This window comes from Papio anubis, chromosome 9, assembly GCF_008728515.1.
Source record: "Papio anubis isolate 15944 chromosome 9, Panubis1.0, whole genome shotgun sequence".
NCBI lineage: Eukaryota > Metazoa > Chordata > Mammalia > Primates > Cercopithecidae > Papio > Papio anubis.
Window position 1 is genome coordinate 106,564,440 of NC_044984.1, and position 13,200 is coordinate 106,577,639.

General features: G+C 41.5%; 1 protein-coding gene across 11 annotated transcripts in view; it reads right to left on the reverse strand.

The window, feature by feature from the left end:
- The window catches only part of HECTD4 (HECT domain E3 ubiquitin protein ligase 4), a 232,906-nt gene that overhangs the window by 70,374 nt on the left and 149,332 nt on the right, over positions 1-13,200 (reverse strand). For all 11 annotated transcript variants that reach the window (XR_002515862.2, XM_021922968.2, XM_021922963.2 and 8 more), the window contains 11 exons: positions 12,507-12,691; positions 10,727-10,880; positions 9,284-9,564; positions 8,854-9,043; positions 7,221-7,302; positions 5,736-5,938; positions 4,904-5,039; positions 3,926-4,108; positions 2,901-3,065; positions 2,348-2,517; positions 877-992 (listed from right to left, as the gene is read on the reverse strand). Coding sequence is in view for 10 of the 11 variants with exons in the window: in XM_021922968.2 (XP_021778660.2) it covers positions 877-992; positions 2,348-2,517; positions 2,901-3,065; positions 3,926-4,108; positions 4,904-5,039; positions 5,736-5,938; positions 7,221-7,302; positions 8,854-9,043; positions 9,284-9,564; positions 10,727-10,880; positions 12,507-12,691 (1,865 nt within the window). In the remaining variant the exon portion in view is untranslated. The remainder of the gene's footprint in view (positions 1-876; positions 993-2,347; positions 2,518-2,900; positions 3,066-3,925; positions 4,109-4,903; positions 5,040-5,735; positions 5,939-7,220; positions 7,303-8,853; positions 9,044-9,283; positions 9,565-10,726; positions 10,881-12,506; positions 12,692-13,200) is intronic.

Genomic DNA, 13,200 nt, shown 5'->3' on the forward strand with positions numbered 1-13,200 from the left:
AACAAGAATGATCGTTATGGGAAAATTAGGAAGTTAAACACTGACTAGATATGTATATACACATATTTTTAGAGACAGGGTCTCACGATGTTGCCCAGGCTGCACTCAAACTCCTGGGCTCAAGCAATCCTCCTGCCTCAGCTTCCCAAGTAGCTGGGATTACAGGCACGTGCTGCCATGCCCAGCTTAGATACTTAATAATATTTTAAAATTACTGTTAATAATGTAGGTAGGTGATAATGGTGTGGTAGTTATTTAAGATTCTTTATTTTTCAGAGACATATGCTAAAATATTTATGAATAAAATAATATCTAGGATTAAAAATAATTCCAGGGGTTGCAGCACAGATAAAATAGGATCAGTTATGAGTTGACAACTGTTGAAACTGGATAATGGAATCCTGAAGGTTCATTATACTAGTCTCTCAATTTTGCTATTTGTTTGGACTTTTCCATACACACACAGACACACACACACATGCCAGGATGGATGTTAGTGCAAACTCTTGACTGGGAATTCAAGTGTAGCCAATGACAACAGTCAAAATGTACACGCTAGGCCTAAGGACAGCTCCTAAATATTATAGTTCTAATAGGTAAATAAAGGCAACAAATCAATAGGAATGAAGAAAAGAAAACACTCTGACATGGTCTTAAAGCTAAATTGAAAAATGCTGATTTCCTAACTGGTATAGATTAAAGCATTTTATTTACATTTCTAGGTCTGGGATGCATGTGAGTTGTGACAGGTGTTGTCCTTACAGCTCAGCTGTTTTGACGTGTGTGTATGAAAACACTTAACATGCCATTATCAAATTGCAAAAGTGCTGAGAAAATTCAATAAAACACGGTGGTAAAGAAAGTTCAGGTACTTACCAGCACTGCATTCCTGGGCTACCAGGTTAAGAACTTCAACAGCTGCTGGACATTGTTGTATGAATTCTTCACAAAATAAGCTGTCTTCTAAAAGCTGGGCCATGACCAGGCATGCTCTTAATGTTAAAAGATTTACAATATTTCAAAGTCATCAGTGTTCATTGTCTAAAAAAGTCAACTGTGAAAAACATTTCAATCAATTTTGTCCCCCAGTTTACAAGGTTCAAACTCCCCACTCTTCTTGCTTTTTTTCTGAGCTGGACTGTCTTGGAAATATATAAATAACTTCTCTTTTGCCACACAGTAACTGCTCACACTGCATGAAGAATTGGAAAAGAGAAAAATGGTTGCCATCGCCACTAAATGGAGACACAAAGTGCTGGGTGAGAAATCAGCACTGTCTCTTAAAAGCTTTTCCTAAATGTGCCCTAGGGAAGCAAGAGGGATTCAAAAACTGGGAAAATCTGTATGGTGATCGCTCTCACCTGATGCAAAATACATACTAGAAGTTTCTAAGAAGTTCCATTGTTGGCCAGGCACAGTGGCTCACGCCTGTAATCCCAGCAATTTGGGAGGCCAACGCAGGTGGATCACCAGAGGTCAGGAGTTTGAGACCAGCCTGGTCAACATGGCGAAACCCCATCCCTACTAAAAATATAAAAATTAGCCAGGGGTGGTGGCACCCGCCTGTAATTCCAGCTACTCAGGAGGCTGAGGCAGGAGAATCGCTTGAACTAGGGAGGCAGAGGTTGCAGTGAGCCGAGATCATGCCACTGCACTCCAACCTGGGTGACACAGCGAGACTCTGTGTCGAAAAAAAAAAAAAAAAAGAAGTTCCACTGTCAAAAAGAGACACTTGTTATTGCTATTTAATGCTAAATAAATGTATTTGCAGGAAAAGACCAACACCAACCCCTGTGTGCATATCCTAGGTTTCCCATCTTCAGTTTGGAAAGTGATAGGCCAGATATGTATCAATGTGGCCTGAATCATTTTATTTATTTAATTATTTATTTGAGATGCAGTTTTGCTCTTGTTGCCCAGTCTGGAGTGCAGTGGTGCACTCTCAGCTCACTGCAACCTCCACCTCCTGGGTTCAAGCGATTCTCCTGCCTCAAGGTAGTAGAGTTATTCCTGTGTTGGAACAAAGTTCTATTTAACAAAGCAAATCAGTGGGGCCTTATATATGTGTTTCATACATCACATTTCATTTGTATGTTTATTTTCTTAGGTGAACAGCTAAACTTTATTTTGAAGTGTAGACATGGGGGAATGCAACAAAAATTGCAGAAATTAAGGAATGCAACGAACTGTGGAAAAAACTGTAAAAGAATGGTTACTGTTGCTCAGTTTAGTGTGAGCTTCAAGCTGTGGACTCATTAAGTTGGGAGTGGTGGGGCCCACCAAGGATCCCTTCTTCTGTCAGCTTGCACCACGTCAGCACATCAAGCAACATGGGAAGGGTACTCACCTTGTCCTTATTTCAGCAAGGAGCCGAACGACTGCCATCACAGGAGCTGACCCATCTCCTGTTGCAGGAAGTGAGGTGTGAATAGAGAGACTTCCCTCCTGAGGAAGCAACATGGACTGGACTGCCTGTACTACCTTCTCAGTAATGGACAGTTTATGAAGAGGCAATGCCTGATGGCGGTGGGGGGCATGGCAAAAAGTTAAATTCAAGTAGTTAGTTTATAAGAAATGAGGGTGTTATTATTATCTGGAGTTCTTAAATTTTCAGTTAAAAAAATAAAATCACCATACAGAAAACTGCAAAACACATCAAAACAATTAAAAATACACTGTAGAATAGCCCTAACGAACAAAGAAATGAATTTGGTCATCTAGATGAAAATTTTCACATAAGCATTACTATTAAATAACTATAACCAATATATAAACATACATCGCAAGTACAATTTAAGACAACCAAGCATTTGTGCTTCTGCACTGAGCATGTGCATAGACTCATTACAGTACAGTTACCATTGGCAGATATTTTACGAAGCATTTAAAAATCACCTTACCTCTGATCTTGGAACACAAAGTCTAGACAATGGAATAGTCAATGTGTCTGACGCTTGCGAAGTCTTTCTACAGTCTATGGGTGGGAATCTGACTGTAGCTATACCTTCCTGCTCATTGATAGAAGCCACTACTCCAATGCTTCCTGAGATTCCTCTACCTAAAACCTGGAGACAGAGATAGATTAGCACTACCAACCAGCTCTGATGTGTGGGCAGCTGTGTTATGACACAAGAGGAAAGAGTAAATTTATAGTTGCCATTGTTGGCGTTACAGTAGTTTATACTACCAGCGTAGCAGATACCAATCCCTAGACATGACTTATTATAGGCCCTAAAACCTAACTGCAAGGTGATCACAATGTGCTGTCCTCTCAAACAGAAACTCATTACTGCTAGGCCAGGTGCAGTGGCTCATGCCTGTAATCCCAGCACTTTGGGAGGTTGAGGCAGGCGGATCACTTGAAGTCAGGAGTTCGAGACCAGCCTGGCCAGCATGGTGAAACCCCATCTCTTAAAAATACAAAAACTAGCCGGGCAAGGTGGTGGGTGCCTGTAATCCCAGCTACTTGGGAGGCTGAGGCAGGAGAATCATTTGAACCTGGGAGGCAGAGGTTGCAGCGAGCTGAGATTGCACCAATGCACTCCAGCCTGGGGAATAGAACAAGACTCGGTCTCAAAGCAAACAAAAAACTTGTTACTGCTGTTTAACGGTAAATAAATTTTTGCAAGAAGACACTCTTTTCCTTCCATTCTAATTCCATCATCAATTCTAAGACTGATACTGATCACACTACAGGACACAAGTATCGCAGTTAACCTAAGATAGCATTGCATTAATATCTGAATGATGTGCGGCACAGTGTGGATTTGAATTCAAGAGTTTCTCAGATTCCTTATTTAACTTGAAGAAACAGGTTTTTTTGTCCAGCTGGTTGGATAATACTTGTCTTACAGATGATCAGCTAACCAATGGATGCTTATATATATGGGAGAAGCAATGATTTGGGGAAAATGGTGGTTGGTACCTGAACCTCGGATCCTATCTTGATTGTCTCTTTGAAGCCTCCAAGTGCACACAGTGCAGCAACAGCCTGGCGGGCAATTCTCTGAAGTTTGGCAAGTTTCCTGCCACTGCTGCTGCCATTTTCCAGAATGCTTTCTGCGTATTTCCCCAATTGTGGAATGTACATCAGTGCTCGAGACAGAACCTAAATATAAAAGCAGCCCGTGCACTAGGAGTTAAAGCTTTGGTTGTTTTGATGCCAAGGGTGACAAAGTGTCTACAACAGGGCCTGGGTCCCATGTATTGAAGGAACTCTGGACATGTGAGGGACCAAAAAGCTATCAGGTATGGCCAATGACATTTGCCCATATTTGTCTATGTAACTGGACAAAACTGGAAATACACAACTGGGAGAATAAAACATCATGTCACTAAAACCTCTAAAATGAAACAATCATTTATCTGAAGGAAAACCATCCCAGCATACTGTCCACTTGTCAACACTCAATTACCTTTAGGACATGTCATAAGGGGTTCACTTGAAGAGTAGCTGTGGAAAGCGGGAATTGATTACAGATCTGTAGTTTCAGGCAACTGGGATACTGTTTGTAATGATGAATCACTTACTAATAGGGCACTCAGGCAGTGTAAATCACACAGAGGCCTCCTTGGACTTAGTGAGTACGCTTAAATCCAATAAACCAGTGCTGCATGATCTCCTAATGTCAGTACCAATCTAACATAAGCAAGAAGAAGAGAAACAAGGCCTGTCACTCTTTCCTGGGGAATACTGTCCTATCTTCTGCAAAATGAGAACTGGCAGTGACAGGAGATATAGGTTAACAGAGTTGAAACTACTACAGCAAGGCAAATTCCAGGGGAAAGTCAGTTAATAGGTATATCTGACGAAAATGGACTAAAATGTCCCTTGCTGGGTATGATTCTAACTCTAATTAGCTTACTTCTTACTTTCTCAGTTGAGTAGCAACACTGTGCTAACCTTCTCTGCTGTTGTGGTCCATATTTGAGCAGCATTTGATTCGGGTGCCATGAGCAAGCTATGTAGCAAGGCGATCACTTCTGCAGCCATGCTGTTTGCCACGTGCCCACTGATGAAGGGACGCACGGGATCAGTCCTGCAAGTGTCAACAGGAAAAAGTGTCAGTGCCCAGTGATGATTAAGACAGCAGGGAAGTGGCTTTCAGGGTTACCATCAGAGAGAAACCTTTTCTATTTACATAAGAAAAAGTGGATTCCATTGACTGAGAAAACAAGAAGCTGCATTATCATTAGGAAGAAATCACTGTGTCATATTCCTTGTGGTATCTGAAGAACTGCCTCAAACAATGGACCTCGAACTTTATTTATAAGCCATGAGGATCAGGGAAAGACACTGCATTGCAACTATTCCTGGCTTTCAAGCACAAAACACCTCGAACCAACTTCACAGAGGTAACACTTAACTGCTGCTTCTGCTCCTAGAAAGAAGCGTGTGTGTGTGTTCAGTTGGCGCAGTGGAGATGTACCATTTGCAAGAAATAAAGGTAGCAAGACCAGAGTTTTTTAATACTACTCAAAAGAATCCTCTGGCTATAAATGTCCCCTCAGCCAGGAGCATCCCTCTATTCTTTCATGACAACCTCAGATCTACCTGGATAGTCATTACTCTCTGAAGTACTCCAGGCTGTACCTTGAGTGCAACTACTACAGCAGACGGAGGCCTCATTTCCAAGAGGTTAAGAGGATGGTAGAAAATTAAAATACGAGAAACAAACCCATTACAAAGTAAACCTGAGATGAGTGTGGATAGCTTCTACCTGTGGAAGGTTTACCTCGCAAGCTCCGAGTTCCTCTCTCGGCAAATGGAAGTTTGGGCGGTTTTCTTTTTGTCACCTGTGGATAGTCCACTCACAGCCTCTGGGTTGACAGACTCTACAGGTGGCCCAATGCTGACGATGAGGCCCGACTGTGCCCACTTGGTGGCTTTCCGCAGGGCGGCTGCAGCCTCTTCTGTAATCACTTCACAACAGCCACCCTAGGGGTGAGGTTGAAGACGCTGAGAAGATTCATTTCATTCTTCCCAGCACTATATTTTTCAAGTCTATTTCCCCTCAATTACCAAAGCCATCCACGCTCATTTTTTTTTTAATTCAAACATAAAATATTATATGTAGAGAGTAAAATTTCCATAGACATCCCAGACCTCATTCAGGCTGAGATAATGGTTAGTCATCTAGATCACTTCCGTGCAAATTCTGGCATACGTATCAGAGGGCCCCGACATGCAGGCTGCTTTTCATTTTGCTTTTATCAGTTATCAGTATATCACAGAGACTCTTCCATATCAATACATGGAGATCTATCTCATTGTTTTTCATAGTTGCACAGCATTTCATTATATGACTGTAATAATTTCTTAACCAATCCCCTGTTTATGAGTACGTGGATCCTATTTTTTGTTTTTGTTTTGTTTGAGACTGAGTTTTGCTCTGTCGCCCAGGCTAGAGTGCAATGGTGTGATCTTGGCTCACTGCAACCTCCGCCTCCCGGGTTCAAGTGATTCTCCTGCCTCAGCCTCTCAAGTAGCTGGAATTACGGTGCCTGCCACCACGCCTGGCTAATTTTTGTATTTTTTAGTAGAGACAGGGTTTTGCCATGTTGGCCAGCCTGGTCTTGAACTCCTGACCTCAGGTGATCCACCTGCCTTGGTGTCTCAAAGTGCTGGGATTACAGGTGTGAGCCAAAGCGCCTGGTCTATTTTGTTTTTTCAAACAAAACTGTGAAGAACACCCTGTGTTTCTCCCTGGACACTTGAGACTTTATTTACCCTCACCTTGATAATAAAGGCTATTATTAATTTTTCTTGACTTTACTTGTCTGACAGATGGAAAATGATGTATTACTATTGTTTTTATTCCTTTCCTTTGATTATGTGTGAGCCTGGGCATATTTTTATATTTTTAATAAGGTATTTGTAATTCTTATTATCTGTTATTTTCTTAGCAACCTTTCACCTATTTTCAACTATTTCACCTATCTCAAACTATTTTTAGGCTATTAAACTATTTTCAACTTTAAACTATTAAACTTTCTTAAAAGAGCTAAGAAAAAATTTCTAGGTCAAAACTAAAAGTTCTGATTTTGACAAACTGATTTTGACTAAAATGGCCTCAATTAAGGCACTGACTTCAATTTCTCACGTTGCCTCTTCGTTGGAACTTGAACTAATTTTTCTTTTCTTAATTTGTTCTGAAAATCTAAAGCATGACAAATACTCTACAATTTCGGGTTTAATCGGTTTAACCTCATGAGGTTACCTTGGTCATGTCTCGATCCATCTTCACAACTTTCTCCATGTTGGCGCCAGTACCAAGTCGGAAAGGTCGTCCTTCTGAACTACTAAAAAAAGGCAGGCAGAGAGCAGAGCACACCTTACAGGCACTGCCAAAAGTGGGTTGCATGTCATGGGGCCACCCAGTCATGGTGAGGCCCTATTATACACTAACATGAGCTTTTTTTTTTCTTTTTTGAGACAGGGTATTGCTCTGTCACCCAGGCTGGAGTGCAGTGGCGTGATCACAGCTCACTGCAGCCTCGACCTTCCTAGGTTCAGGTGATTCTCCCACCTTAGTCTCCCAAATGGCTGGGACCACAGGTTGACGCCACTATGTTTGGCTAATTTTTCTATATTTTGAAGAGACGGGATCTCGCTATGTTGCCCAGGCTGGTCTCGAGCTCCTGGGCTCAAGCCATCCTCCTGCCTTGGACTCCTAAAGCACTAGGATTATAGGCATGAGCCACCATGCCTGGCCCTCTAACACTAGCTTTTAAAATCCACAGTAAGACTCAATTTTTCAAAAAGGAAATCATTTATTATTGCTTAATTATAGCACTTTAGGGCCCAAAACAACAGCGTTTTTAGAGTTGTAAGTAAATCTAGAAATCCAGATGAAAATAATGCACAAAATGAAAAACTGACATGAACCCAGAACAAAGGCAGGGCCTGAGGACATCATCTAAACCCCAAGGAGAGGGAACTTTAACGACACCATAAATGTGATCCCTTGGCAAATGACTGGACCTTCCTTTCTAACAGTTCAGCTTCCCCTGCCTCCTGAACTTGGCTCTCCAAAAAAAATTTTTCACCAAATTTGTACTATGATGCATTGCAATGTCCAGGAAAGATTCCTGGAGATTTCCTCATGTAAGCCCTGACCTGCCATAATCCTGCTTAGTTTATACCATGGTCCCATTAATATTTTCAGTTGCCATAATGGCAGACAGCAGATTCAATTATGAGGATGACAACATCGTCAGAGCATTTAAGTAAAGAGAGGCCTCTTCCATCTGAGACATAAATACCTGCTCTGAATTCCCTTGTGCTATGTGGCAAGCCTTCCTGTTGCCCTGGATCCCACTAACAAAGCCCTGCAGGTTTGTAGTATTTGGGCAATGATTATATTTTTACTTCCTGCTTGAGTAATCATACCATTTCATACTTCAACCAATTAAAGTTTTAAAAAAGTGTCTCTTGTTTCTCCAAATCACAGTCAATGAGTTGGAGTTTACCTAAATTTACCGACAGCTGAAGGATGCCAATAACTAAAAATCAAACTGCATTATTCCTCCTCAAAGCCCAAGTCACACTGGAGACTTCCCATAGACAATAATACATTGTCCACATGGCTTTAGCTCTCAGCTGTGTTTAGAGAGACAGCACCAAGTTGTGGTTCAGAGCTTGGGTTTTGTGGTCAGAGAGGACTACATCTGCATTTCAGTTCTGCCTCAGTTTCTTTCTGTGTCACCACAGGAATCACAGTGACAGTGTCTACCTGAAAGGGGTGTAAAGAGGGCCGAGGCAGTCGATACATGTACAGGGCTTACTTAGCACAGTGCCTGTGACATGGGTGGTGCTTGAGGACGTGTAGCTATCACAATCATTACGGTCACCTTAGCAACGGCTGAAGGACTTCATGGGATGACTGGTCTTCCCGCTTGTGGATAAATATCGAGAGCTTGCCATCCACAGCCTCACTCTCTTCTCCAGGATCTTTATCTCCTTTCAAGGAATTCTTGGGACTGGTTTTTGTCAATGTGGTGTCAGGTTCAGAAGCAGTTGGAGAAAGAACTGTCTGACATCCTTTAAGTAAAAAAAAAAGCTCGTTCAGGAAAACTGCAGTGGTGTTTTGGTGGCTCTGCTAAAATGAAAAATAATGGTTTGGGATTTGGAATCTCTCTTCCCCCTTCTCTATTCCTCTGTCCCCACTCCCTTCTCTGTCACTCAGTCTTTCATCACAGAAAGCACAGATGCAAGTGGGGACCTGACTGGGCCCAGAAAGGCTGCACTGCCATGCTACTTTCCTGTTGAGGAGCTTCTCACCTGGAACCACGTAATCTGCCAGCTTTGCTAAGAGTAAGGAGGCGATCTTGGAAGCTGGGTCGCTGGGATCCTCCTGCTCACTGTTTAAGGAGGGGACAGAGTAGCTCCAGGGTGGGAGCTCCACGTTTCCACAGTCTTCTACGCTCATCAGAGGCAGCGCCGCCCGGCACAGCTGGAGAATAATAAGGACCAGCTTTGGAGACGGGCGTTGGTCAAGCAGCAGGGAGAGGAGTTTGGACACACAAGCTGGCTGGCTCAGGATGGCTTTGCCTATGTGGCTCCTGGGAAAAAAGGAAGAAAAGGTAAACAGTGCTAGAAATGTTGATCTACAGACATTCAGAAGCAAGAGTTCTCTGAATGAAACAAACTAATGAAATTTGATTTCATGAGGAAGACATGAATTTGGCACTATGCTTCTGTGAAGAATTAAGAATTTTGGAAAATTTGATGAAACCAAACAACACTAATACTTAAAAAGAAAGATTTTTGAATATTTTCTGATCTCTGATGCTTACTTGAAATCCTAAATTCAGAGTGATTCATGGAGCACTGAGACAAACTCAAACTAAGAGCTTTTCAGTTTGTCATCTATTCTTTCATTTTTTTTAATAGGAAAAAAGACACACAAATTTATTTAACATGTATACACAGGAGCCTTCAGAGTGAAGACTGAATTTTCCATGAGTTACAGAAGCTTATCTACCATCTTGAGGTTACAGATAGAATGGGGGCTTGGATCCTGGTAAACCAGGTTATGGGAGAGGGGAGAAGCATTCTATAATAAATGATTGCTAGGGAGAATGACTGGATCTGGAAACAGAGATTAACTTGTAAATAGTTCTCTTTGGAATTTATGTTATTTATTCTTTCTTAATGAGTGCCTCAAGACCAAAGCTATCACGCAGTGTTGTACAGCCTTCAGTGTTCTAGGATCTGCCACAGCTAAAACTGCTACATTCCAAGAAAGCTAAATATCATGCAGTCAGTCATACGTGGATATTTTATGGGCCTCATGGCTCACACAGGGGGTATACAACCAGCACAGAATATCTTCTTTTAAAGACACAGCATGGGAAAGTGAGTTAATTACAGGCCCTGACTTATTACTCTTTAATCTTGCTATAATGAGGGTAAGATTTTTGGTTAATGAATACAACTGCATCTATGGGAAAGGTTAGCAGCTGCTGTCAGTAAGGTATTAAAGCAAATGATAATATATTATTTTATGATTTAGCTATTCACCTAAATAATCCTTAAACTTTAGAACTAAATACTATGTTTCAACCACTTCATCCTCCATTTTTTTTTTTTTTTGAGGCAAGGGTGTGTCAAAATGGCCTAGTAATTTAGCTATTTTGAAAAGACAACCACCACCAAAAGAAACCCCAATCGTTCAAGAGGAAAGCCAGCTTCTCCCAGAGCTCCAGGCTGGACCTTGCATACCTTGAGAGATCATTGAGAAGACTAAGGACATCCTGGAGCGCATCATTCCCAGCAGCCTGGTTGCCACAGCACTCTGTGGCTCGGGCAAGATGGTTGGTGAGAAGGCTGGACACCTGCCGGGCCAGACCTGAGTGCACAGCCTCTGTGGAGCCACCTTCACAGTTAAAGAAAAAAAGAACTTGGTGAAAACCTAAGGGTGCCATGGTGAGCCTGCGGGGGTGGCGAGCCCTGTCCATTTATCTTGCTTAATGTTTCATGAACCATCTAATAGTGTCTCCTCATTAGATAATATCTATACATAAAAAGGATAATAGTGATTTTAAAAATAACCCCATGTTGGGAGTAGACATTACTATTCATGAAAATTGAATATGATTAATCCATATATAATCAAAGAACATACTTTGATTGATAGTGAAGAATCACTATTTCACTGGTGATGAAAACATCTTGATTTTTTAACTCATACTTTGCCAAACATAATAAAAGACCTTTCTGGATTCTTCCATGTTCACCATAGTTCCAGAACCTCCCAAGCATGTAGAAGTTATGAAAAAGTATTTGTTGTTTCCTGAACTTTCCATGCTCTTTTAGATCCCTGAGTCTACACACACTATTTGTTCTGCTCGAAAGTCTTCTCCATCCTTCAAGAGTAACTCCCATGTCACCTTCTCTGAGAAGCTTTGCTGGATCCCTAGCACAGCTGGTCTCTGGGACCTCTACACTCCCACTGCACTTCCTATCCACCTCAGTTGTGGCACTGATTACACTATAAGTATTTACTTATTAGTCTAGTTCCCTGCCAGACCATATTTTTAAAGGGAGGAATAATGCCTTATTTATCTTCTGCCTGGCATATAATAGACTCTCAAGACATTAAAATGCATCGTGAACAAATAAACAGATAAATAAACAAGTTATAATCTTATGGGGAAATTATCCTTCAAATTTACTTTTTTTTTTTTGAAACAGGGTCTCGCTCTGTTGCCCAGGGAGTGTAGTGGCACGATCACAGCTCACTGCAGCCTCGACCTCCCTGGCTCAAGCAATCTTCCCACTTCAGCCTTCTGAGTGGCTGGGACTATAGGCATGTGTCACTGCACCTAGCCCAGGTTTACTTTTTATTTGGATTGGTCACTAAAAATAAAATTTGGAAACATCACCTTGAAAATGCAACTGAAAAGCCACTTCAAAAAGTATTTGTTTTTTTGAACGCCAAGGCATAAGGACTGCTCGAGGCCAGGAGTTTGAGACCAACCTGGGCAACATAGCAAGATCCTGACTCTAAAAACAAACAACAACAACAAAAAAACATTAGCTGGGCATGGTAGTGTGCACCTGTAGTCCTACTTGGGAGGCTGCGATTGGGGGATCGCTTATCACTCGAGTCAGGGAGGTCGAGGTTACAGTGAGCTATGATTGCACCACTGTACCCTAGCCTGGGTGACAGACCTTGTGTCTAATAAATTTTTTTAATTAAAAAATATATTTGGAAACTGTTAGCAGTGTTGACAGGGAGAGAATAAAAAATACCTTCTCAATTTCCTGGGATAACTGTACTCCTTCAGGGTACGGGGATATTTAGTCTCATCGTAATGCTGTAAGTTTTCATAGAACCACACTGAGGAAAAGTCTCTCATGAAATCATCCACTGATTTAACCCATCTGATCATGTCATTTAACGGAGCCTTTCTCTCTCTCATTTAGCATAAAAAATCTAATAAACTAACACACCAACAGAAGAAATCAGTGAGCTCTAGAAAGGAGTCCGGCATCTCACCTTCCTCTTTTTCCCACTCAACACAGCGGTTGGCAAGCACCTGGAAGGCGGCCCAGGCCATGGTGGCCACCTTCTGCTTCTTGGTCTGTTTCTCACTGGAGCTGGACTCGGTCTGACTGCTCAAGCTACACAGTCGATCCATGAGCTGCACAAGGCCACTGCGTACCAGGCACTTCTCTTCACTCCTGACAAAGGGTCATGGATTACACTAGATAAACGTAACTGACCAACACTCAGGAAACTCTTACGTGAGGTTCAAAGGGGCATAAAACATGCTGGTGTAGTTCCTTCCCTACAACTTAGGATACTGCCATGTGCAATCAAACACAAAATGATTTTCTTATAATGATGATTCCCTTCATTAACAAGGAACTTCAAATTCTGATTTATTTATCTACAATATCAAAGCAAAAATCGATGGAATCAACTCAATGTTGCAGTGATGTAAAAAAATCATATATTTTGTCCTAAGGGGATTCAATGAATGCTTGACATCTTCAAATTAGTAACTAAGTGACCCAAAAGAGGAAATAAATGTGCATATGCAAAATATTCCTGCCAAATATGTAAGTAATTTCCTAGGGACCTTTTATTTTTCTTTGAACCTCTGTATCTTCACAATGTAATATAATCCTAATGGCTGCATTTAGTCATGTAGGAACTCAATAATAAGAAATTTACACAGGAACCTTAA